At 44.3% G+C, this 26,527-nt stretch overlaps 1 protein-coding gene across 1 annotated transcript in view; it reads left to right on the top strand.

Annotated features, from left to right (window-relative positions):
• The window catches only part of LOC121279027 (mitochondrial potassium channel ATP-binding subunit-like), an 85,740-nt gene that overhangs the window by 44,415 nt on the left and 14,798 nt on the right, over window positions 1-26,527 (top strand). The window contains exons 8-13 of the mRNA XM_041189780.1: window positions 3,379-3,464; window positions 12,790-12,887; window positions 14,197-14,302; window positions 17,345-17,378; window positions 18,042-18,178; window positions 26,267-26,361. Coding sequence (XP_041045714.1) covers window positions 3,379-3,464; window positions 12,790-12,887; window positions 14,197-14,302; window positions 17,345-17,378; window positions 18,042-18,178; window positions 26,267-26,361 — 556 coding nt within the window. The remainder of the gene's footprint in view (window positions 1-3,378; window positions 3,465-12,789; window positions 12,888-14,196; window positions 14,303-17,344; window positions 17,379-18,041; window positions 18,179-26,266; window positions 26,362-26,527) is intronic.

Below are 26,527 nucleotides of genomic sequence, written 5' to 3'. Positions count from 1 at the left end.
TTGACCAGAAACTGAACTAGACTAGCCATGTAAATACTGTGGCTACAAGAGCAGGTCAGAGGCTAGGAATCCTGCAGCAAGTAACTCACCTCCTGACTCCCCAAAGCCTGCCCATCATCTACAAGGCACAAGTCAGGAGTGTGATGGAATACTGTCTACTCGCAGGTGCAGACACGATGAGTCGAATTGTCTCCATCTGTGCTGTCAAAATCAAGTGATTCTGTCATTCTGAGTATAGCTCCTACACACTCAAGAAGCTTGACACCATCCAGGACAAAGCATCCCAGTTGATTGGTACCCCATCCACAAACGTCCTCTCCCTCTACCACCGACGTACAGTAGCAGCAGTGTGTGTACCATCTACAAGATGCACTGCAACAACTCACCAAGGCTTCTTAGACAGCACCTTCCAAACCCACAACCACCACCATCTAGAAGGTCAAGGGCAGCAGGTACATGGGACCACCACCACCTGGAATTTTCCCTCCAAGTCACTCACCATCCTGACTTGGAAATATATCGCCGTTCCTTCAATGTTGCTGGGTCAAAATCCTGGAATTCCCGCCCTAACAGCATTGTGGGTGTACCTACACCACATGGACTGCAGCAGTTCAAGAAGGCAGCTCACCACCACCTTCTCAAGGGCAATTATGGATGGGCAAGAGATGCTGGCCCAGCCAGTGAAGCCCACATTCTTTGAAGGAATATAAAAAAAAATCAGCTGCTTCATCAATGACCTTCTATCATAAGGTCAGAAGTGGGGATATTCGCAAATGATTGCACAGTGTTCACCATTTGAAACTCCTTAGCTACTGAAACAGTCCGTGTCCATAATCAGCGAGATCTGGATAATATTCAGGCTTGTGTTGATAAGTGGCTAGCAACATTCGTGCCACACAAGTGTCAGGCAATGACCATCAAAACGCAGTTGATAAAGTGCAGTACAACAGATTTGTGAACAAAGCGAGAGCTCATGGAATAAAAGGGTCGACAGCAACATGGATATGAAATTGGCTGTGGACAGAGTGTCATCGTGAACTAATGTTTTTTTGGCTGGAGGAAGGTTTGGAGTGGAGTTCCCCAGGGGTCAGTGTTGGCAGCCTTGTTCTTCCTGATATTTATTCAGACCTCGACGTTGGTGTATAGGGCACAATTTCTAAATTTGCAGATGAAACGAAATTTGGAAACATTGTAAACTGTGAGGTGGATAATGTAGAACTTCAAAAGGACATAGACAATTTGGTGGAATGGGCAGATAGGTGGCAGATGAAGTCCAATGCAGAGAAATGAGAGGTGGTTCATTTTGGTGGGAAGAACATGGAGAGGTCATATTAAGAGCTCAACTCTAAAGGGGCTGCAGGAGCAGAGGGACCTGGATGTATATGTACATAAGTCATTGAAGGTGACAGGACAGGTTGAGAGCACGGTTAATAAAGCATACAGTATCCTGGGTTTTATTAATAGGGGAACAGAGTACAAGAGCAAGGAGGTTAAGTTGAACATGAATAGGACATTAGCTCAGCCTCAGCTGGAGTATTGCGTCCAGTTCTGGGCACCGCACTTTAGGAAGGACATGAAGGCAGTGGGGAGAATGCAGAATAGATTCATGAGACTGGTTCCAGGGATGAGGAACTTTGGTTATGAAGATTGATTGGAGAAGTTAGGGCTGTTTTACTTGGAGAAGAGAAGGCTGAGAGGAGATGTGATAGGGGAATTCAAAATAATGAGGGGTCTGGACAGAGTAGATAGGGAGACACTATTCCCACTCATGAAAGGATCGAGAACAAAAGAGGACTGATTTAAAATATTTGGTAAAAGAGACAGAAATGAGATGAGGAGAAACTTTCACCCAGCGAGTGGTTGGGGTTTGAATACACTGCCAGAGAGTGTGGTGGAGGCAGGTTCAATCGAGGCATTCAAAAGGGAATTAGACTGTTATCTGAAAAGGAAGAATGTGCAGGGTTACGGGGAGAAAGTAGGAGAATGACATGAATTGCTCATTCGGAGAGTTGTTGCAGACACGGTGGGTTGAATGGCCTCCTTATGTGCTGTAACAATTCTGTGCCCTTGGAGTACATGACCAAATTTCCCTGAAGGTGGTAGGATGGGTAGATTAGGTGGTGAAGGAGGTATACAGGATACTTGCCTTTAATAGCTGAGGCACAGAACATAGGAGCTGGGTGGGGCGTTATGTTAGAATTGTATAAAATGACAGATTGGCCACAGCTCGAGTGCTTTCGTGCAGCTCTGGTCACTGCGCTGTAGGAAAGGGGTGACTGCACTAGAGAGGGTACAGAGGAGACTTACACGGGCGTTACCTGGAGAATTTTAGAGATGAAGAAAGATTGACTCAGCTGGAGTTGTTGTCTTTGGAACAGAAGAGGCTGAGGGGAGATTTAATTGAAATGTATAATAATGTGAGGGGTCGAAATGAAGCAATGGGAAGGCCCTAAAGCCTTCGGTTGAGGGGTTTATAAGATGGGAAATGTAGATTTAGGGTAAGTGTAGGGGGAGATTTGAGGGGAAAATTTTTTTCATCCAGAGGATGGTGGAGTCTGGACCTCACTGCTCAAAAGGGTGGTAGAGACAGAAACCATCAGCGCATTTAAAAAACCCTTGAATATGTACTTGAGGTTCCATAACCCAAAGGCTATAGATCAAGAGCTTGAAAGTGGGATTAGGCTGAATGGCTGGCTACATGTTGGCCTGCGCAGATAGAATGGGCTGAATGGCCTCCTTCTGTGCTGTAAATTTCTACGATTCAGATGCAGTACAGGTTCTTCATTAGTCATTCCAAAACTTACAACCTTTACCATTAATGACAAGGGCAGTGTGTGCACGGGAACACCAGCACTTGAAAGTTTCTTCCTGATTTGAAAATATATTGTAGTTTGTTCATTGTCACTGTGTCAAAATCCTGAAACCCCTGAACTAACTGCACTATCAAAGCATTTTCATCACAAGGGCTCCAGAGGTTGAAGCGGATGCCTTCTTGGGAATAAATGCCGATCTTACTTGAGACATCCACATTCTAGAATGAATAAATAAGTAAAATTTGAATGCAGGTTAGATACGGGATGAAGCTTCCTCTAAATTACTGCTCATGTGTCTCGGCCTCAGAAGGTTTACTCTTATTGCAGCAGAGTTGAACTTTCCCATTTCCCACATAAGCCGCCCTGTGGTCTCTCTGCCGGCGTGTAGCAGGTTAAGGAGCAGTTTTGTGCTCATTAGGAACTGTATTGAGATGGCAAAAAATCAGAGCTTAATTATTTATTCAGTTTCAAAGCACAGGACACTGGCTGGATCAGGAGTTCCTGAGTAGAGTTTCTGATTTTACTGACTGTCAGTGTGAAATCTGTTTTAACAAACTATTCCCAGATTGCCAAGGCAACATGTGTGGCGGATGAAGCACTGGGAAACGTACGGACAGTGAAGGCATTTGCAATGGAAGACTTGGAAATTGAGTAAGTAAGATGGGGACCATCCCAATGGAGTCCTGGCAGGGGCTGACTTATTGACGGTTATTATGCTAACCTAAAGCTGGTCAGAAGTTCAGCTATTCAGTCATACGCATTGTAAGAGTGAAGGGGAAGGATTAATTCCCATCAGTACATTCCTGCATGCCTCCTTGCTTACTATCCACTCTGCACATCATCCCCTTTCACTGGTGTGTACATTCATAGCACTGAGACATGACTCTTACAGGAGCTGACACAGAGACATACACAGGCCCTACAGGAAGTGACACTGAGACATACGAGTCATACGGTGGGAGTATCGTCAGTGAGAGTGTATGCTGTGCATAGTAGAACACCTGATAGAACATAAGAAATAGGAGCATGAGTAGACCACACGGCCCAATGAGCCTGCTCCGCCAGTCAATATGATCATGGCTGATCTTTAGCTTCAACTCCACTTCCCTACCCCCTCCCCATATCCCTTAATTCACTGAGAGACCAAAAATCTGTCTATCCCAGTCTTAAATATGTTCAATGATGGATCATCCACATGGGGCAGAGAATTCCAAAAATACACAGTCCTTTGAGTGAAGAAATTTCTCCTCATCTCAGTCAGAAACGATTGGGACCTTATCCTAAGAGTGTGTCCCCGTGTGTTAGATTCCCTGACCAGTTGTTCAGTATCACCCTATCAAGTCCTTGCAGAAATTTGTAGGTTTCAATGAGAGCGTCTTTCATTCTTCTAAACTCCAGAGAATATAAACCCAATTTATGCAGCTTCTCATCATAGGACAAACCTCTCATGAACATACGAAATAGGAGCATATGTAGGCCATTCAGCCCCTCGAGCTTGCTGCACCATTCCATAAGACTATGGCTGACCTGTTTGTGTTTGAATTCCACATTCCCATCTACACCAATAACCTTTAATTCCCTAGTCTAACAAGAATCTATCTACCTCCACCTTAAAAATATTTAACAACTCCGTCTCCACCACCTTCTGAGGCAGAGAATTCCAAAGTCACACAATCCCCAGAGAAAAAAATTCTCCTCATCTCTGTTCTAAAATGGTGACCCTTAATTTTAAAACAGCTCCCCCTAGTCCTAGACTCACCCACTAGAGGAAACATCCTTTCCACGTCCTCCTTGACCAGACTGTTCAGCATCCAATATGCTTCAATCAAGTCACCCCTCACCCTTCTAAACTCCAGTGGAAACAAGCCCATGATCTGATGGAATGGTGGAGCAGGTTTGAGGGACTGATTGGACTACTTGTGCTCCTATTTCATATGTTGTGTGCGGAGGTTGTCCTATGATGACAGGCTGCATAAATTGGGCTTATATTCTCTGGAGTTTAGAAGAATGAGAGGCAATCTCATTAAAACCTACAAAATTCTAAAGGGGCATCATCGGGTGAACGCTGAGAGATGGTTTCTGCTGGTCGGGGAATCTAAGACAGGATAAGGGGCCAATCAGTTAAGACTGAGATGAGGAGAAATTTCTGTCTAGCCTTTCCTCTTAAGACAACCCACTCATTCCTGATATCAATCCAGTAAACCTCCTCTGAACTGCCTCCAACGCATTTATATCATCCCTTAGATAAGGAGACCAAAACTGCACACAGTATTAGAGGTGTGAACTCACGAATAACCTGTATAAGTGAAGCATAACATTCTTACTTTTATGTTCAATTCCTCTCATAATGAAGGCTAGTGTTCCATTAGCCTTCTTGATTACTTGCTGTACCTGCAAACTAACTTTTTGTGACTGAGAACACCTAGATCCCTCTGCACCTCGGAATTCTGCAGTCGTTCTCCATTTAGATAACACTCTGCTTTTTTATTCTTCCTGCCAAAGTGAACAACTTCACATTTTCCCGCATTAAACTCCATCTGCCAGACTTTTGCCCACTCACTCAACCTGTCTATATCCATCTGTAATCTCCTTATGTCCTCTTCACAACATACTTTCCTACCTATCTTGTGTCATCTGCAAATTTAGCTACCATGTCTTCACTCCCCTCATCTAAGTCACTGATATAAATTGTAAAAAGTTGAGGCCCCAGTACAGACCCCTGCAGGACTCCACTTATCACATCCTGCCAATCAGAAAAAGACCCATTTATGAATCTCTCTCTGCTTTCTGCCAGCCAGCCAGCCAATCTTCTATCCATGCTAATATGTTACCCACTTCACCATGAGCTATTATGTTCTGCAATAACCATTGACGTAGCACTTTATCAAGTGCCTTCTGGAAATCCAAGTATAGTACGTCTACAGGCTCCCCTTCTCAACGGCGCATGTTACTCCTTCAAAGAACTCCAAAAAATTGGTTAAACATGATTTCACTTTCACAAAACCATGTTAACTCTTCCTGATTACCTTGAGCTTTTCTAAGTGCTCAGCTATAACCCCCTTAATGACCAATTCTAACACCTTCCCCACGACAGACGTCAAGTTAATAGTTCCCTGTTTTCTGTCTTCCTCCCTTCTTGAATAGAGGGGCAATCCAGAGACCCAGGGTACTGCTCTGTGGGCCTGGGTTCAAATCCTGCCACAGCAGATGGTGAAATTTGAATTCAATAAAATTCTGGAATTAAAAGTCTAATGATGACCAAGAAACTATTGTGATTGTCGTAAAAACCCATCTGGTTCACTAATGTCCTTTAGGGAAGAAACTCTGCCATCCTTGCCTGGTCTGGCCTATATGTGACTCCAGACCCACAGCAATGTGGTTGACTCTTAAATGCCCTCTAAAATGTCCTAGCAAGACACTTAGTTGTATCAAACAGCTACAAAAACACAAAAAAGAAGAATGAAACCAGACAGACAACCCTACATCAACCTAGGCACCAGAAACGACAATGGCAAACAGCCCTGTCGAGCCTGCAAAGTCCTCCTTACTAATATCTGGGGCCTTGTGCCAAAATTAGGAGTGCTTTCTCACAGACTAGTCAAGCATTAGTCTGACATAGTCATCCTCATGGAATCATATCTTACAGATAATGTCCCAGCTACCACCATCACCATCCCTGGGTATGTCCTGTCCCATCGGCAGGATAAACCCAGCAGAGTCAGCAGCATAGTGGTATACAGTCGGGAGGGTGTTTCCCTGGGAGTCCTCAACATTGACTCCATAGCCTGTGAAATCTCATGGCATCAGGTCAAACATGGGCAAGGACACCGCCTGCTGATTACCACATACTACCCTCCCTCAGCTGATGAATCAGTGCTCCTCCATGTTGAACACCACTTGGAGGAAGTACTGAGGGTGGCAAGGGTACAGAATGTACTCTAGGTGGGGAACTTCAATGCCCATCACCAAGAGTGGCTCGTTAGCACCACTACTGACCGAGCTGGCCGAGACTGGGTCTGTGGCAGGCGCTGAGGGAATCAACAAGAGGGAAAAACATACTTGACCTCATCCTCACCAACCTGCCTGCTGCAGATGCATCTGTCCATGACAGTATTGGTAGGAGTGACCACTGCACAGTCCTTGTGGTGACCAAGTCCTGTCTTCACAGTGAGGATACCTTCCATCATGCTAAATGGGACAGACTTCGAACAGATCTAGCAACTCAAGACTGGGCAACCATGAGGTGCTGTGGGCCATCAGCAGCAGCAGACTTGTACTCAACCACAATCGGTAACCTCATGGCCCGGCATATCTCCCACTCTAACATTACCACCAAGTCAAGGGATCAACCCTGGTTCAATGAAGAATGCAAGAGGGCATGCCAGGAGCAGCACCAGGCATACCTAAAAATGAGGTGTTAACCCGGTGAAGCAATAACACAGGACTACTTGCGTGCCAAACAGCATAAGCAGCAAGTGATAGAGTTAAGTGTTTCCACAACAAATGAATCAGATCTAAGCTATGCAGTCCTGCCACATCCAGTTGCAAGTGGCGGTGGACAATTAAACAACTCAATGGAGGAGGAGGCTCCTCCACAAATATCCCCATCCTCAATGAGCACATCAGTGCAAAAGATAAGGCTGAAGCTCTACCTGGAAGCTCCCTTCCACGTCATTCACCATCCTGAATTGGAAATATATCGCCGTTCCTTCACTGTCGCTGGGTCAAAATCCTGGAACTCCCTTCCTAACAGCACTGTGGGTGTACCTACACCACATGGACTGCAGTGATTCAAGAAGGCAACTCACCACCACCTTCTCAAGGGTAATTAAGGATGGGCAACAAATGCTGGCCTAGCCAGCGACACCCACATACCATGAATGAATAATAAAAAAAAATGAGTTTGTAGAATATTTTCATAACAATATGATGGAGCAGCACGTAGTGGAACCGACTAAGGATAAAGCTAAGATCTAGTATTGTGTAATGAAGCAAGGTTAATCAGTAATGTCCATGCCAACAGCTTCACAGGGAAATAATGGCCAGAATACCATTCAATTCCACGTCAAGTTTAAAAGTGGCATATTCCAATGGCAAACAAAAATCTTGAACTGAAATAAAGCCAGTTACAAAGTTATGAGGGGAGATCTGGCTAAGGTTAATTGGGTAAATAGACAAAAAGGTATGGTGGTAAATGAACAATGGGAAACAATCTAAAAAGTTTAACAAAAATGCATTGAAGAACAAAAACTCAGCAAGAAATACCCATCTGTGGTTCAGTCAGGAAGTTAGTGATAGTATTAGATTGAAAACAAAGGCTTATAACATTTTAAAAAAAACAGTACAAGGTCTGAGGATTGGGATTGCTTTAGAAACAAACACTAAAAAGTTGATAAAAATAGAAAAAAATTGAATATGTGAGTAAACTAGCCAGAAATATAAAAACAGATTGCAAATGGGTTTTTTACACATTGGCAGGCTGTTAATAGTGCAACACCACAAGGATCAGTGCTGGGGCCTCAGCTATTTACAATCTAGTTGTGTGGGCATAAAGATGGCAGATGGAGTATAATATATGGATATGAAGTTATTCATTTTTGCCATAAGAATAAAAAAGCAAAATATTTTTGAAAAGGTGAGAAACTTGGAAGTATTGATGTTCGAAGAGACTTAGATGTTCTCATACAAGGAACGCAGTAAGTTAACATTCAGGTGCAGCAAGCAGTTAGAAAGGCAAATGGCATCTAGGCCTTTATTGTGAGGGCATTGGAGTACAAGAATAAAGAAGTCTTGCTACAGTTGTACAGGGTTTTGCTGAGACCGCATCTGGAGTACTGTGTGCAGTTTTGGTCTCCACATGTAAGAAAGGATATACTTGCATTGGAGATGGTACAGCAAAGGTTCATGGATGATTTTAATCTACATGTAAACTGGAAAAATCAAATTGGCAGTAGTAGCCTGGATGAGGAGCTCATAGACTGCTTTCGAGAAAGTTTCTTATAGCGGCATGTTCTGAAACCAACCAGAGAGCAGGCTATATTAGATTTTAGGTATTGTGTAATGTGACAGGATTAATTAATGACCTCAGAGCAAAGGCACCCCTGGATAGCAGTGACCATAATATGTTTGAATTTTACATCCAGTTTTAAAGGGAGAAGAGTGGGTCCAAGACTAGTATTTTAAACTTAAATAAGGGCAACTATGTGGGCATGAAAGCTGAGCTAGCTGAAGTGACCTGGGATACCAGGCTAGAGGATAGATCAATGGAGAAGCAATGGCAGACGTTTAAGGGGATACTTCAGAATACTTCGAATTAGTACATTCCTTCTATAAAGAAAATTTCTTAGGGGAAGACCCACCATCCGTGCTTAACTAAAGAGGTTAAGGAAAGCATCAAACTTAAGATAAAAGCATACAACTGCGCAAAGATAAGTGGCAGGTCAGACTGGTCAGAATAAAAAGAATGGCAGAGAATGACTAAAAGGTTAATCAGGAGAAAGAAATTAGAGAATGAGAGGAAGCTAGCTAGAAATGTAAAAACAGTTAGCAAGAGTTTTTATAGGCATTTAAAAAGGGAAAGAATGAGTGAGTGTCGGTCCCCCAGAGAGTGAGACTGGGGAGTTAATAGTAGATAATAAGGAAATGGGGGGTGAAATGGACAAATATTTTGCTTCTGTCTTCACTATAGAAGATACAAAAAGAATTCCAGTAATAGCTGTAAATCAGGAGCTGGAGGGGAGAGAGGAACTTGGGTGAAATCACAATCACTGGGGAAGCGGTACTGAGCAAACTGATGGAGCTGCGGGCTGACAGATCTCCAAGTCCTGATGGTCTTCATCCTAGGGTCTTAAAAGTGGAGGCGAATGAGGTAGTGGATGCTTGGTGTTAAATTTTCCAAAATTTGCTGGATTCTGGAAAGGTTCCATCGGACTGGAAAGTAGTAAATGCTTTTTTTTATTCATTCAAGGGATGTGGATGTCACTTGCTAGGCCAGCATGTTTTGCCCATCCCTAATTGCCTTTGAGAAGATGGTGGTGAGCTGCCTTGTGTCGTAGATACATCCACTTTGCTATTAGGGAAGGACTTCCAGGATTTTGAACCAGTGACAGTGAAGGAATGGCAATATATTCCCAAGTGAGGATGTTGAGTGGCTTGGAGGGGAACTTCTAGGTGGTGGTTTTCCCATGTGTCTGCTGCCCTTGTCCTTCTAGATGGTAGTGGTCGTAGGTTTGGAAGGTGCTGTCTAAGGAGCCTTGGTGAGTTTCTGCACCTCATCTTGTAGATGGTACACACTGCTGCTACTGTGCGTTGGTGGTGGATGGACTGAATGTTTGTGGATGGGGTACCAATCAAGCGGGCTGCTTTATCCTGGATAATGTCAAGCTTCTTGAGTGTTTTTTGTAGCTGCACTCATCCTGCAAGTGGGACGTATTCCATCACACTCCTGACTTGTGCCTTGTAGATTGTGGACAGGCTTTGGGGAGTCAGGAGGTGAGTTACTCGCTGCAGAATTCCTAGCCTCTCCACAGTATTTATATGGCTAGTCCAGTTCAGTTACTGGTCAATGGTAACCCCCAGGATGTTGATAGTGGGGGATTCAGTGATGGTAATGCCATTGAATGTCAAGGGGCAATGGTTAGATTTTCTCTTGTTGCAGATGGCCATTGCCTGGCACTTGTGTGGTGCAAATGTTACTTGCCACTTGTCAGCCCAAGCCTGGATATTGTCCAGGTCTTGCTGCATTTGGACATGGACTGTTTCAGTATCTGAGGAGTCGTGAATGGTGCTTAACATTGTGTAATCATCAGTGGACATTCCCACTTCTGACCTTATGATGGAAGGAAGATCATTGATGAAGTAGCTGAAGATGGTTGGGCCTAGGACTCGGACTAAGCAGATTCCTTGCCTCCAGCAGTCCTCCGAGTGCTGGTGACCTTGGATGTCCCTGCCTCCGCCTGCTGTGGTACAGATTGTGTGCTGTGCTCACCAGATTATGATCCCGAGGCTGCTCGCCATCTAGATCCCACCGAGGTGTGTGTCGCTATGCTGTTGGAAGGTGTGGGTGAATGCTGTGACAGGTCTTCAACAGTATTGCCTTCAGGGTCCTTATCCGAGATGCTCTCGGTTCTGGAGTCAGGGTCAAGGTTGCCTGAGAGAAACATGGAAGACGTGTATCGGATAGAAAGTGGAGATTATTGGTGCTTGCAGCTGCGTTACACACTGAACAGTGACGTTGAGAGAGGAATGATGAGGTGCAGGAACTTCATGGGTTCGCTTCTTGCCGACCTCCCCGTCGCTGTAGGAATGGTGCATGTCCTCTCCAGCCAGCTCCAACCCAAGACTCTTGAACGGAGAATGTCTGGCACTCCAGCCCCCAGTCTCCCGGTCATTGTGCACGATCTTATCCTGCATAATGTCAAATGGAGAGAGTGTGAGCAAGGCGCATGCCAGGCCAAATGAGAAGATACCAGGTGTGTATATGTGTGTGCTGAGTGGAGCCATGGACGGGATGAGGCGGCAGTCTCCAGAGGAGATGAGGCCAGATTGAGATGTGAGGGTGTGTGTGAGAGAGCGAGTGGCGATATTCCTTGAGCTGGTAGTGAGTGAGATGCCAATGACTGTATGATGGGCTTGTGAGTGGGTGAGTTGAGAGTGACGAGATGGTTGCCTTACCCTGGTGGCATGGATGAGACCATTTATCTTTTTTCTGCACTGGATGGCTGACCTCTTGTGTGCAGCTTTGTCACTGACCCCCACCTCTGCCAGCATCTCCCAAGCCAGAGAGCTGAGACTGATGGGCCTCCTGTGGCCAGAGTGGGCACAGAGGACATCACAGTGTTCAGAAGGCCTCCACGGTGTTCAGAAGGCATTCCAGGGATGCGTCACTGAATTGGGTTGGGGGGGTTGTGGCCTGCACTCTTCTTGGCTTTTGGGGCCATGTCTGCTCTGGAGCAATCTTAGGCTGCAAGCGTTGAGAACTGTACGTGTGACTACAATTTAAATATGGCGCCCGGGGTGAGGAAGCAATGAGGTAACAGCTTGGCAGGCATATCAGAGGCCGTCTGCCAATGAGACAGCGTGTTTCCCATGACTGCATAAGTTATGAGGGAAGGGGACAATACGGTGCCAAAATCCACAATTGCTGCCGGTGGGTAAAGCGTTCCTTTTCATACCGGCCACTGCACTCAGTGCAACGCTGGGACAATTCTGCCCTGAGACTAGCTTTTTATTCCAGCTTTATTAAAGTAACAGAATTTAAATTCCCCAACTACCGTGGTGGGAATTTGAACTCATGTATCCAAGTAAGTTATCCCTGTCTCGGGATTGGTGAGGCCACAGCTGGAGTACTGTTCTGGTCACCACATTATAGGAAGGATGTGATTGCACTGGAGGGGTTGCAGAGGAGATTTACCAGGATGTTGCCTGGGATGAAACATTTAAGCTATGAAGAGAGGTTGGATAGACCTGGGTTGTTTTCGTTGGAGCAGAGAAGACTGAGGGGCGACCTGATCGAGGTGTACAAGATTATGAGGGGCATGGACAGGGTGGATAGGGAGCAGCTGTTCCCCTTAGTTGAAGAGTCAGTCACAAGGGGACATAAGTTCAAGGTGAGGGGCAGGAGGTTTAGGGGGGATGTGAGGAAAAACCTTTTTACCCAAAGGGTGGTGACGGTCTGGAATGTGCTGCCTGGGAGGGTGGTGGAGGTGGGTTGCCTCACATCCTTTAAAAAGTACCTGGATGAGCACTTGGCACATCATAACATTCAAGGCTATGGGCCAAGTGCTGGTAAATGGGATTAGGTAGGTAGGTCAGGTGTTTCTCACGTGTCGGTGCAGACTCGATGGGCCGAAGGGTCTCTTCTGCACTCTGTGATTCTGTGATTATTAGTCCAGTAACATAACTAATATACTACCTTTGGGTATTTTTTGACTTGTAGCTGATGTTCAGACTGCTGATATTATTTTTGTGTTGGGAGGTTTTTCTCAGGGGAGGTGGATAAATCCAGCAACCTGAACCAGTTTCTGGGGTTCGGAATCGGCATCTTCCAGGGATTATCCAACTTTACATTGAACTGTAAGTAACTGGCATTTTATTCACAGGTAAATCTTCAACAACTTGAGAGAAAGAGCAAGCCAGAAAGAGAGAGAAAGGGCAGTGAGAGATAGAAAAACATACAGAAAGAGAAAGCTTGAGTCCCTCAGTGTGGCAGAACCAGATAGTTGGCTGAGAGAATCAAAGAATGGACATAGAAAGTGAGAAATAGGGACACAGAACGACAGATCAATAAATATGAAAAGAAATTGTAAAGAGTTCTCCAGACAGATAAATAACACAATAAAAATCAGTGTAGGATAAACTTGCAAATATGCTAATGGAATGGCTGAATTGTGAATAGAAAGAATTGCATTTATAAAGTGCTTTTCATGACTGCAGACGTCTCCAAGCGCTTTACAGCCAATGAAGTAAATTTGAAGTGTAGTCACTGTTGTACTGTAGGAAATGTGGCAGCTAATATGTGCACAGCAAACTCCCACTAACAGAAATGTGATAATGACCAGATAACCTGCTTTTCTTTGAAGACTGAGTCTGAAGAAGAGTCATATGGACTTGAAATGTTGACTCTATTTCCCTCTCCACCAATGCTGCCCAACCTGCTGAGTTTCTCCAGCATTTTTTGTTTTTATTTCAGATTTCCAGCATCTGCAGTATTTTGCTTTTACCTTAGTGTTTTTCTGTGATGTTGATCAAGAGTTAAATATTGGCCAGCACTCTGAAGATAACTTCCCTGCTGTTCTTCCACAAAGTGCCATGAGACCTTTTGCATCTGTTTGAGCAGGCAGATGGGCCTCAATTTTTCATCTCATCCAAAAGATGGTACCTCTGACAGTGCAGCACTCCCTCAGTAATGCACTGGAGTGTCACCCTTGTTTTTTGTGCTCAATCTCTGGAATGAAACTCAAACCTAGATCCTTGTGACTCAGGCGAGAGCCCAACCAATTAATTACCAGGGAAATTAACAAAGTGGTCATGACATTAGGAGAAAAGATCAAAAAAGATATTCGGACATTTAAGATAGAATGTTGCAGGGGGAGTGGGTAATAATTGATAACCCAGTTAAACTTCAAAAGGGTAAAACACCAGGTCTGTATAGATTACATCCGCAGATATTCAAAGCAGCTATGGAAGAGATAGCAGATAGAACACAAAATGCTGGCAGTACACAACAGGCCTGGCAGCCTCTGTGGAGAGAGAAACAGTTAACGTTTCAGTTTGTGACATTTCATATTAAAGGCACCCTATAAATGTAAGTTGTTGATGTTTGTTGTTGAAGATGCAGGTTTATTGATTGCAGTAACAGGATAAATATTCCTGCCTTTTGCAGGTATAGTTCTGGGCACCATCTGTGTTAGCGGATTGTTGCTGGCAAAGGAACAGCTCCGCCCTGGTGATATGATGTCCTTCCTCGTGGCCACACAGACTGTGCAGAGGTTAGTTGGTTGGGATTCACTGTATTGATATAGTGGGCCTTACTGGTACCTGCTCTCCACAGAATGAGCAGACTGAGTGCCACCACCAATGGACAGTAACTTTGGGGCATTGGATAAAGTACTGCACCATCACCTCCTGGGGCCTAAATTCCAAAACAGTTCAGGCGGAAGGGGACAAAGGCCAGCTTTCTCAGATGGGACACTCATACTGACTGGGATAGTTAAACTGTAAAGGGCAGAGAGGCAAAAGAGTTTCTGAAGTATATTCAAAACATTCCCTAATTGCCCTTAAACATAACAAAAGAAACATGAACAGGAGTGGACCATTCGGCCCCTCGAGCCTACTCTGCCATTCAATAAGATCATGGCTGATCTTCTTGTGCTGCGATTTCCACATTCCCATCTAACCCCAATAACCTTTGATTCCCTTGTCTAACAAGAATCTTATCTACCTCTGCCTTAAAAATATTCAATGTCCCCACCTCCACCACCTTCTGAGGCAAAGAGTTCTAAAGTTGCACAACCCTCAAAAAAAATTTCTCCTCATTTCTGTCTGAAAAGGGCAACCCATAATTTTAAAACAGTGCCCCCTAGTTCTGGACTCACCCACAAGAGGAAGCATCCTTTCTACATCCACCTTGTCAAGACCGTTCAGGATCTTGTATACTTCAATCAAGTCACCCCTCACTCTTCTAAACTCCAGTGGAAACAAGCCCATTCTGTCCAACCTTTCCTCATAAGACAATCCACTCATTCCAGGTATCAATCTAGTAAACCTCTTTGGAACTCCCCCCCCAGCAATGCATTTACATTCTTCCTTAAAAAGGAGACCAAAACTGCACACAGCATTCGAGATGCAGTCTCACCAATGCCCTATATTACTGAAGCATAACATAAATAAAAATACCTGGAAAAACTCAGCAGGTCTGGCAGCATCTGCAGAGAGGAACACAGTTAACGTTTCGAGTCCGTATGACTCTTCAACAGAATATACGGAGTCATACGGACTCAAAACGTTAACTGTGTTCCTCTCCGCAGATGCTGCCAGACCTGCTGAGTTTTTCCAGGTATTTTTATTGTTTTGGATTTCCAGCATCCGCAGTTTTTTGCTTTTATCTGAAGCGTAACATCTTTACTTTTATGCTCAATCCCTCTCTTAATTCCATTAGCCTTCTTAATTACTTGCTGTACCTGCATACTAACTTTGTGCCACTCATGTACTAGAACACCTAGATCCCTCTGCACCTCGGAATTCTGCAGCTGTTCTCCATTTAAGAAATACTTTGCTTTTTTGTTCTTCCTGCCAAAGTGAACAACTTCACAGTTTCCTACATTAAACTCCATGTGCCAGATCTTTGCCCACCCACTCAACCTATCTACATCCATCTGCAACCTCATGTCCCCTTCACAACATACTTTCCTAGCTATGTTTGTGTCATCTGCAAATTTAGCTACCATTTTTTACTCCCCTCATCTAAGTCATTGATGTAAATCATAAAATGTTGAGGTCCCAGTACAGTACTTACCAATTCTGTTAGTAACACCCTCAAAAAACTCCACCAGCTACGTTAAACATGATTTCCCATTCATAAATCCATGCCGGCTATGCTCAATCAGATCATTATTATCCAATGATCCATTTATCACATCCTTTATAACGGATTCCAGCCTTTTCCCTGCTACTGATGTGTGTCTAAAAGGTCTGCAGTTCCCTGTGTTTTCTCTCTCTCCCTTCTTAAATAGTGGAGTGACATTTTCTACCTTCCAATCTGCAGAAACCATTCCAGAATCTGTAGAATTTTGGAAGGTGACCACCAACGTATCCACTATCTCCATAGCCACTTCTTTCAACACTCTGGGATGTAGATCATCAGGTCCTAGAGACTTAGCAACCTTCAGTCCCATTAATTTCTCCAATTCAACCTTCTTACTAATACTAATTTCCTTCAATTCCTCATTCTCTCTGGTCCCTTAGATCTCTAATTTTGGAAGAATTCTTCTATCCTCAGTGAAGACTGACACAAAGGAATCATTTAGCTTCTCTGCCATTTCTCTATTCCCCATTATAAATTCTCCTGACTCTGTCCGTTATGGATCCACATTTGTCTTAACTAAACATTTCCTTTTTACATACCTATAGAAGCTTTTGCAATCCATTTTTATGTTTTTTGCTGGTTTACATTCATTTTCAATTCTCCCTTTCTTTATCAGTTTTTTGGTCCTACTTTGCTTTATTCTAAAATCCTCCCAATCTTCAGGTTTACTACTATTTCTGGCAGCTTTATAGGCCTTTTCTTTTAGTCGTATACAATCCTTAACTTCCTTTGTTAGCCACAGTTGACTAGATTGAAGAAATTAGGATTGTTTTTCTTGGAGAAGAGAGGGCTGAGAGGAGATCAGATAGCGGTATTCAAAATCATGGGGGATCTGGACAGATAGGGAGAAACTGTTCCCATCCATGAGAGGATCGAGAATGAGAGGCACAGATTTAAAGTAATTGGCAAAAGGAGTGAAAGCGATACGATGGGAAACTTTTTCACACAGTTGTTAAGGTCTGGAATGCGCTGCCTGAGACTGTGGGAGAAGCAGGTTCAATTGAGGCATTCAAAAGGGAATTTAGCCTGTTATGTGGAAAGGAAAAATGTGCAGGGTTATGAGGTGAAGTTGGGTAATTGGCACCAGGTGAATTGCTCATTGGGAGGGCTAGTGCAGGTATGATGTACTGAATGGACTCCTGCATTGTAACAATTCTGTAATTCTGTGACATTTACATGAAACAGCTTGGCCCTGATTATGATCTCTACCTAATGTGCTCCTAAATGTTTGACAGGAAGTGATAGGCAGAACTGTGCTCCGTGCACCTGTCACTGTCCCATGGAGATATAGATGAGACCTCAGTATCTGCACCATGCCCAGGCTCCAGATCTATAGCTGTTTAGCACAGGCACCAGTATATTCGATATACATGGATGAATCTCTGCACTAATAGCTGTTTATGTAGCTGACATGCTCAAGTAACTATTTCTTTGTCCATTGCTGCAGGTCTTTGGCGAATATCTCCACCACCTTTGGACAGGTGAGTCTTTTTATCCATGTTGATCACCTGCCCATTTCCAATGCACCAGACTCACAGCACATCCTCCCACAACACCTTCACTATCCAGCACCTCCACCTCAGCCCACTCCCCCATCCCCTCCAGCACACCAGCATTTATTGCCCATCCCTAATTGCCCTTGAGAAGGTGGTCGTGAGCTGCCTTCTTGAACCGCTGCAGTTCATGTAGGAACAGCCACAGTGCTGTTAGGAAGGGAGTTCCAGGATTTTGGAACAGTAATATAGTTCCAAATAAGGACAGTGTGTGACCTGGAGAGGAACTTGCATCTGCTGCCCTTCTCTATCTAGCTGGTAGAGGTTGCAGGTTTGAAAGATACTGTTGACGGAGTTTTGGTGAGTGCTACAGTACATCCACGTGCGTCAGCGGTGGAGGGATTGAATGTTGGGGTGCCAATGAAGCAGGCAGCTTTGTTCTGGATGGTGTCGAGGTTCTTCATTGTGGTTGGATCTGCACTCATCCAGCCAAGTGGAGGGTGTGAGTGTGTGAGTGCGTGCGTCTGCGTGTGCGTGTGTCCCTGTGCGTGCGTCTGCATGTGCGTGCGTCAGCATATGTGCGTGTGCGCAAACCCACCTAGTGTCTGCAAACACCCTGACCGAACAGCCCTATCTCTCTTTCTTTGCCAGGTTATTCGTGGGATGAGCTCTGGAAGCCGAGTATTTGAGTTCATGACGCTGGAACCATTAATTCCTGTAAAAGGGGGCCTCCAGATCCCATTGCAAGCCCTGGCTGGGTCGGTGCAGTTCAACAATATTACCTTCAGGTCTGTAAGGGAGCCAGTAAGTCCAACTGTCAATGTGTATTATGATGAGACATTGTTCCTCCAGGCTAGGGAAGGGGTAGAACCAGCTATGTGTTCTCACCTGATCAATTACAAAGGAAGTCCTTGCTTAAAGTTATTAATTTGTTCGTGGAAATACGACATTATGCGGAACAGTCTGGCTGAGACTCATAAATACCGCTCAGCGTTGCTTGCTTCCCACCTTGCCCGAGACCAACTCTCGCAGGCTTAACGTGGGAGTTGTGAAGGAACACCCAGGTGTACAGTGACCTTAATGTAATAAAAATGCTGCGTTCTAATTGGAGAGTGACGTTAATGCAAGATGACATTGTGCAGGATGACATTAAGCGAGAAATTCCTGCACAGAGTAAAGCTCCCTCTACACTGTCCCCATCAAACACTCCCAGGGCAGGTACAGCACGGGGTTAGATACAGAGTAAAGCTCCCTCTACACTGTCCCCATCAAACACTCCCAGGGCAGGTACAGCATGGGGTTAGATACAGAGTAAAGCTCCCTCTACACTGTCCCATCAAACACTCCCAGGACAGGTATAGCACGGGGTTAGATACAGAGTAAAGCTCCCTCTACACAGTCCCATCAAACACTCCCAGGACAGGTATAGCACGGGGTTAGATACAGAGTAAAGCTCTCTCTACACTGTCCACATCAAACACTCCCAGGGCAGGTACAGCACGGGGTTAGATACAGAGTAAAGCTTCCTGCACACTGTCCCCATCAAACACTCCCAGGACAGGTACAGCACGGGGTTAGATACAGAGTAAAGCTCCCTCTACAATGTCCGCACTAAATCTCTCAGAGCAGGTGAAGCAGGGGTTTAGATACAGAGTAAATCTCCCTCTACACTGTCCCCATCAAACACTCCCAGGGCACGTACAGTGTTCTCCAACCTCCAATGTTCTGCCACCAACCCCCTTCCCCCATCCCCGTCCTGTGCCATTTTTCATTCCAAAGCCAGCTGCTTCATACCCTGTCTCTGTCAGATTGCTACTTTATGTCACATTTACTTCAACTTATTTATAATTCATTTCAGAGATGACAGTGTCATTGTTGATGCTGGCATTTATTGGCCATGCCTTGTTGCCCCTGAGGATGTGTTGGGCTTGATTCTTGATTCACTGCAGTCCATGTGCCATAGGTACTCCCACAGTGCTGTTAGGGATGGAGTTCCAATAATTTGACCTAGTGACATTGGAGTAGCACCCCTTTAGTTCCAAGTCAGGATAATATGCAGCTTGGAGGTTCCCATGCGTCTGCTGCCCTTGTCCTTTTGGCTGGTAGAGGTCATGGGTTTGATTGCCAGAAGGCAATTGATAAGGTGCTAAATAAAAGATTAATGCAGAAGATAAAAGCTCATAGTGTAGGGGGTAACATTGGCATGGACTGGAGCTTGGCTAGCTAACAGGAACAGAGTGTTATTTAAGGAAGGATGTAAATGTATTGGAAGCAGTTCAGAGGTATACTAGACTAACACCAGGAATGGGCGGGTTGTCTTATGAGGAAAGGTTGGACAGGCTGGGCTTGTAGCTGCTCAAGTTTAGAAGAGTAAGAGGCGACTTGTCGAAACCTTTAAGATCCTGAGGGGTTTTGATAGGGTGGATGTGGAAACATAGAAACAAAGAAAATAGGAGGAGTAGGTCATTCGGCCCTTCGAGCCTGCTCCGATTCAATATGATTATGGCTGATCCTCTATCTCAAAGCCGTATTCCTGCGCTCTCCCCTTACCCTAGACACCTTTGAGTCCAGAAATCTATTTCCTTCTTAAATATATTCAGTGACTTGGCCTCAACAGCTTCTTTGGCAGAGAATTCCACAGGTTCACCACCCTCTGAGTGAAGAAGTTTCTCTTCATCTCAGTCCTAAATGGCCTACCCCGTATCCTGAGACTGTGACCCCTTGTTCTTGACCCCCGCTCCACAGCCAGAGGAAACATCATACTTGCATCCAGTCTGTCCATCCCTGTCAGAAGTTTATATGTTTCAATGGGATTTCCTCTCATTCTATCTAAACTCAAGTGAATACAGGTCTAGTTGGCCCAATCTCTCCTCATACCACAGTCCTGCCATCCCAGGAATCAGTCTGGTGAACCTTCACTGCACTCCCTCTATAGCAAATATATCCTTTCTTAGGTAAGGAGACCAAAACTGCACACAACACTCCAGGTGTGGTCTCACCAAGGCCCTGTACAGCTGCAGTAAGATATCCTTGCTCCTGTGCTCAAGCCCTCCTCTTGCAATGAAGGCCAACATACCATTTGCCTTCTTAACTGCTTGCTGCACCTGCATGCTTGCTTTCAGTGTACAAGGACACCCAGGTCCCTTTGTACATCAACATTTCCCAATCTATCACTATTTAAATAATATTCTGCCATTCTGTTTTTCCTACTGGAGTGGATAACTTAACACTTACCCACGTTTTTACTGCATCTGCCATGTATTTGCCCACTCCGTCAATCTGTCTAAATTGCCTTGAAGCCTCTGAACACCCTCCTCATTGCTCACATTCCCACCAAGTTTCATGTCATCAGCAAACTTGGAAATATTACATTTAGTTCTCTCATGCAAACCATTGATATATATTGTCAATATCTGGGTCCGAGCACTGATCCCTGCGGCACCCACTATTCACTGTCTGCTGCTCTGAAAAAGAGACATTTATTTCTACTCTCTGCTTGCCAATTCTCAATTCATGCCAATATATTATCCCCAATCCCATGTGCTTTAATTTAACCTCATTTGTGGGAGTTTATCAAAAGTTTTCTGAAAATCCAAATATACCACATCCACTGGTTCTCCCTTATCTATTCTGCTAGATATGTCCTCAAAGAGCTCCAGTAGGTTTGTCAAACATGATTTCCCTTCATAAATCCATGTTGACTTTGTCTAATCCCATTGATATTTTCTAAGTATTGTGTTAACACATCCTTTATAATAGACTGTAGCATTATCCTTACTAATTAGGTTAGGCTAACTGGCCTATAATTCACTGCTTACTCCTTCCCTCCTTTTTGAAACAGTGGGGTTACATTTGCCACCCTCCAATCTGCTGGGACTGCTCTAGAATCTACAGAAGTTTGGAAGATGACAACCAATGTATCCACTATTTCAATGGACACCTCCTTTAGTACGCTGGGATGTAGATTATCGGACCCTGGGGATTTATCGGCTTTCAGTCCCAATAATTTCTCCAGCACTATTGTTTTAGTAATACTAATTTCCTCATTAGACTCTTGGTTCCCTAGTATTTCTGGGAAGTTATTTGTGTCTTCCTCCATTAAGACAGAGCTAAAGCAGTTGTTTAATTGCTCTGTCATTTCCTTGTTCACCATTATAAATTCTCCTATTTCAGACTGTAAGGGACCTACGTTTGTCTTCACTAATCTTTTTCTCTTTACATACTTATAAAAGCTTTTACAGTCTGCTTCTATGTTCCTTGCAAGTCTTACTCTATTTTTCCTCTTAATCAATCCCTTGGTCCTCCTTTGCTGAATTCTAAACTGCTCCCAATCCTCAGGTTTGCTACTTTTTCTGGCAACTTTATATGACTCCTCTTTGGATCTAATACTGTCCTTACTTTCTTTTGTTAGCCATGGTTGGGCTGCTTTTCCTGTTGTGTTTTTGTACCAGAAAGGAATGTATAACTATTACAGTGCATACATTCGTTCCTTAAATGTTATCCATTGCCTGTCCACCATCATGCCTTTTAATGAAGTTCCCCAATCTATCTTAGCCAACTCATGCCTCATACCTTCATAATTTCCTTTGTTAAGATTTAGGATCCTAGTTTCAGGTTGGACTACTTCACTTTCCATTCTAATGAAGAATTCTATCATGTTATGGTAATTGTTCCTTCAAGAACCCCACACAGAAAGATTATTAATTAAACCCTTCTCATTGCACAATACCAAATCTAGGATAGCCTGTTCACTTGTCGGTTCCTCAACATACCGGTCTTAAAAAGCCATCTTGTACACATGCCAGGAATTCATTCACCACAGTATTATTGCTGGTTTGGTTTGCCCAGTCCATATGTGGATTAAAGTCACCCATGGTTACTGCAGCACCCTTGTTACATGCATCTCTAATTTCCTGCTTAATGTCATCCCTACTTTATCACTACTGTTTGGAGGCTTATAGACAACTCCCACTAATGTTTTACATAAGAACATAAGAAATAGGAACAGGAGTAGACTATTCGGCCCCTCGAGCCTGCTCCACCATTCAATAAGATCATAGCTCATCTTGTGTTTCGTTTTCCACATTTCCATTTAACCTCAATAACCTTTAATTCCCTTGCCTAACAAGAATCTATCTACCTCTGCCTTAAAAATATTCAAAGACTCCACCTCCACCACCTTCTGAGGCAGAGAATTCCAAAGTAGCCCAACCCTCTGAGAGAAAAAAATTCTCCTTATCTCTTTCATAAAAGGGTGCCCCCTAGTTCTGGACTCACCCACAAGAGGAAACATCCTTTTCTCATCCACCTTGTCAAGGCCGTTCAGGATCTTGTATAACTTCAATCAAACCACCCCTCACTATTCTAAACTCACAGTCAATCTAACCTTTCCTCATAAGACAATCCACTCATTCCAGGTATCAATCTAGTAAACCTCCTTTGAACCTCCTCCAGTGCATTTACCTTCCTTAAATAAGGAGACCAAAACTGCACACAGTATTCAAGGTGTGGTCTCACCAATGCCCTGTATAACTGAAGCATAACATCCTTACTTTTATGTTGACTCCTTCTTATAATAAAGGATAGCATTCCATTAGCCTTCTTAATTACTTGCTGTGCCTGCATACTAACTTTGTGACTCATGTCCTAAAACACCTAGATCCCTCTGCACCTCAGAATTATGCAGTCGTTCTCTATTTAAGTAGTACTCTGCTTTTTTGTTCTTCCTGCCAAAGTGAACGGTTTTAGATTTTCCCACATTAAACTCAATTTTCCTCCCCTTGTTGCTTCTTAGCTCCACCCAGACTGATTCTACATCTAGATTTTCTGAGCTAATATCCTCTCTCACTATCGTACTGATTTCATCCTTAACTAACAACATCACTCTACCTCCTTTGCCTTTCTCTTTTTCCTGTCCGTCTTAAATATCGAGTACCCTTGGATATTCAGTTCCCATCCTTGGTCAACCTGAAGCCATGTCTGCATAATCGCAATCACGTTGTACCTGTTTACGTCTATTTGCGCTGTTAATTCATCTACCTTATTGTGACTGCTCCGTGCGTTCAGTTATAGTGCCATTAGACTTGTATTTTTAACAGTTTTACACATTTTTTTTGTACTATGGTCCCATTTGCTGCTAACCTTTGTTTCCTCTGCTTTCCATTTTTGTTTTCTATTTTCTGTCTTTCATTCCTATATTTATTTCCCTCTCTTGTGTCTCCCCCTCACATTTCCATCCCCCAGCCAGTCTAGTTTAAACCCTCCCCCACAGTACTAGCAAATGCCCCTGCGAGGATATTGGTCCCGGTCCTGCTGGGGTGCAACCCGTCCAACTTGTACAGGTCCCACCTTCCCCAGAATCAATCCCAATGCCTCAGGAATCTAAATCCCATCCTCTGACACCATCTCTCCAGCCACACATTCATCTGGTCTACTCTCCTATTCCTGATCTCACTAGCACATGGCACTGGGAGTAATCCTGAGATCACAATCTTTGAGGTCCTGCTTTTTAATTTATTTCCTAGCTCCCTATATTCTGCTTTCAGGACCTCATCCCTCTTTTTTACCTATGTCATTGGTACTGATATGGACCACAACCTTTGGCTGTTCACCCTACCTCTTCAGAATGTCCTGCAGCTGCTTAGTGACATCCTTGACCCTGGCACCAGGGATGCAACATACCTGGTGCCACATCTGCAGCTGTAGAAATGTCTATCTGTTTCCCTTACAGTAGAATCCCCTATCACTATTGCTCTCCCACTTTCTCCCACCCACTCTGTGGAATTGAGCCACTTATGGTGCAGGGACTTGGCTCTTGCTGCACTCCCCTGAGAAACCATCTCCCCCAGCAGCATCCAAAACGGAAAAGCTGTTGGTGAGGGAGATCGACCCAGGGAGCTCCTGCACTACCTGCCTAGTGCTTTTACTCTGTCTGGTGATCACCCATTCCCTTTCTGCCTGTGCACTCTTTACCTGCAGTGTGACCACCTCACTGTACGTGCTATCCACAAAGATCTCATCCTGGTGGATGCTCCACAGTGACTCCAGATCTGAAACACTGATTTCGAGGAGCTGCAGCTGGAGACACTCCCTGCACACATGGTCGCCGTGGACATTGGTAGTGTCTCTGATTTCACACATTGCAGAAGAGGTGTATCCCACTTGACCAAGCTGCCCTGCCATGCCTTCTCCTTAAATTACTCCCTTTACATGTACTTCCTCTAGTTTAGAGAAGATTAAGGACAGAAGAAATACTCACCAGGTCCTACTTACCAAGGTCACCGCTCTTCTAACTGAGGAGAAGTAGCAAATTAAAGGATCCCTCCTTCCCTCTTCAGCGAACTCTCTCTCTCAACAAACGCCCCCCAAATGCAGACAAAAGCAGCAGTGTAGATGGCTTTGCTTTTGTGCTGCCTGAACCTAGCTCTGAATACCTGTTTAAGTCAGTTAGCTAATTAACCAGCTGCAGCTGCAAGCAGAGCCTGTATAACCGCTGTTTAAAGTTGGACTAAAACTCACCCTCTCCCAACCCAAAGAGCAACTTTTAGTTAGTTGCTCAGTTAAAGAAAGGTTAGACTTTAGATAGAAATTAACCCTAATTAACCCTCCCTCACCAAAGGCCAACTGAAGCACTCTAATTCAGGAGAGGATGTTTTGTCGTGTGGGTGAGCCTAGAGCTAGGGGGTCACGGTTTAAAAATAAGTGGTCACTCATTTAAGACAGAGGTGAGGAGAATTTTTTTCTCTCAGTGAGTCGTGAGCCTATGGAACTCTCTTCCTCAAAAGGCGGTGGAAGCAGAGTCTTTGGATACTTTTAAGGCAGAGCTAGATAGATTCTTGATAAGCAAGGGGGTAAAAGGTTATCAGGGCTAGGCGGGTGGTTACAACCAGATCAGCCATGACCTTATTGAATGGGGAACAGGCTCGAGGGGCCTAGTGACCTACTCCTGCTCCTCATTCGTATGTTCATATGTTCATTTGAAGGTGCTGTTAAAGAGCCTTGGTGAGTTGCTGCAGTGCATTTTGTAGATGATACACACTGCTGCCCCTTTGGATCAGCAGTGGAGGGAGTAAACGTTTAAAGTGCTGGATGGGGTGCCAATCAAGCAGTCTGCTTTGTCTTGGATGATGTCGAGCTTGAGTGTTGTGTGAGCTGCACTCACCCAGGCAAGTGGGGAGTATTCCATCACACTCTTGACTTGTGCCTTGTAGATGGTAGACAGGCTTTGGGGAGTCAGGAGGTGAGTTACTTGCTGCAGAATACCGAGCTTCTGACCTGCTCTTCTATAGCCACAGTGCGTATATGACTAGTCCTGTTGAGTTTCTGGTTAGTGGTGAATTCTGGGATGCTGACAGAATTTGATAATGGTACTGTTGTTGAATGTCAAGGGGAGATGGTTGATTTCTCTCCTGATGGAGATGACCATTGTCTGGCACTTGGGTGGCCACTTCTTAATCTAAACTGGATGTTGTCTGGTCTTGCTGCACTTGGGCACAGACCGCTTCATTATATGCAGAATTGTAAATGGAGCTGGGCACTGTGTAACCATCTTCCAATCTGTGCAAAGCAAGGTCCCAGAAACAGAGCGGAATGATAATAATCAGTTTGAGGAATACATTTTGTCCAGGGCATAAGGGAGACACCCTACTCTTCTTCATAATCGTCCAGTGCAATATTTTACATCTACCTGAGAGGGGAGTTGGGTCCTTAGTGCTGTGCTCAAGTGTCAGCCTGGAATATGGACTCAGCTCCCTGGAGAGGGACTTAACCCCAAACCTGCTGCCTCAGAGGTGAGAGTGCTAGCAACTGACAACATAAATGACATTTACATGGTCTTTGTGTAAAAGAAATCCCACCATTTCTCTTTCTTCATTTAGCTACCCCACCAGACCTGGTCATATTGTACTGCACAACTTCAATCTCACCCTGCCAGCCTCTAAAATGGTGGCTATTGTGGGACAATCCGGAACAGGTGAGTACAGTTTGATGGGTCGCTGATCATGATATATGTGGAACAGTGCAGGAGAGTTAGATGGGTCTTTGATACCAATGTTTGTTGGGACAGTGCAGGACAGTTTGATGGGTCTCTGTTGGTGATATATGCAGGACAGTACAGGACAGATGAAAAGGCAGAGTTA

The sequence above is a fragment of the Carcharodon carcharias genome, chromosome 6 (genome assembly GCF_017639515.1).
Source record: "Carcharodon carcharias isolate sCarCar2 chromosome 6, sCarCar2.pri, whole genome shotgun sequence".
NCBI classification, from domain to species: domain Eukaryota; kingdom Metazoa; phylum Chordata; class Chondrichthyes; order Lamniformes; family Lamnidae; genus Carcharodon; species Carcharodon carcharias.
Note: the sequence above shows the minus strand (reverse complement) of the source record. Positions and strands in the feature narration are given on the sequence as shown.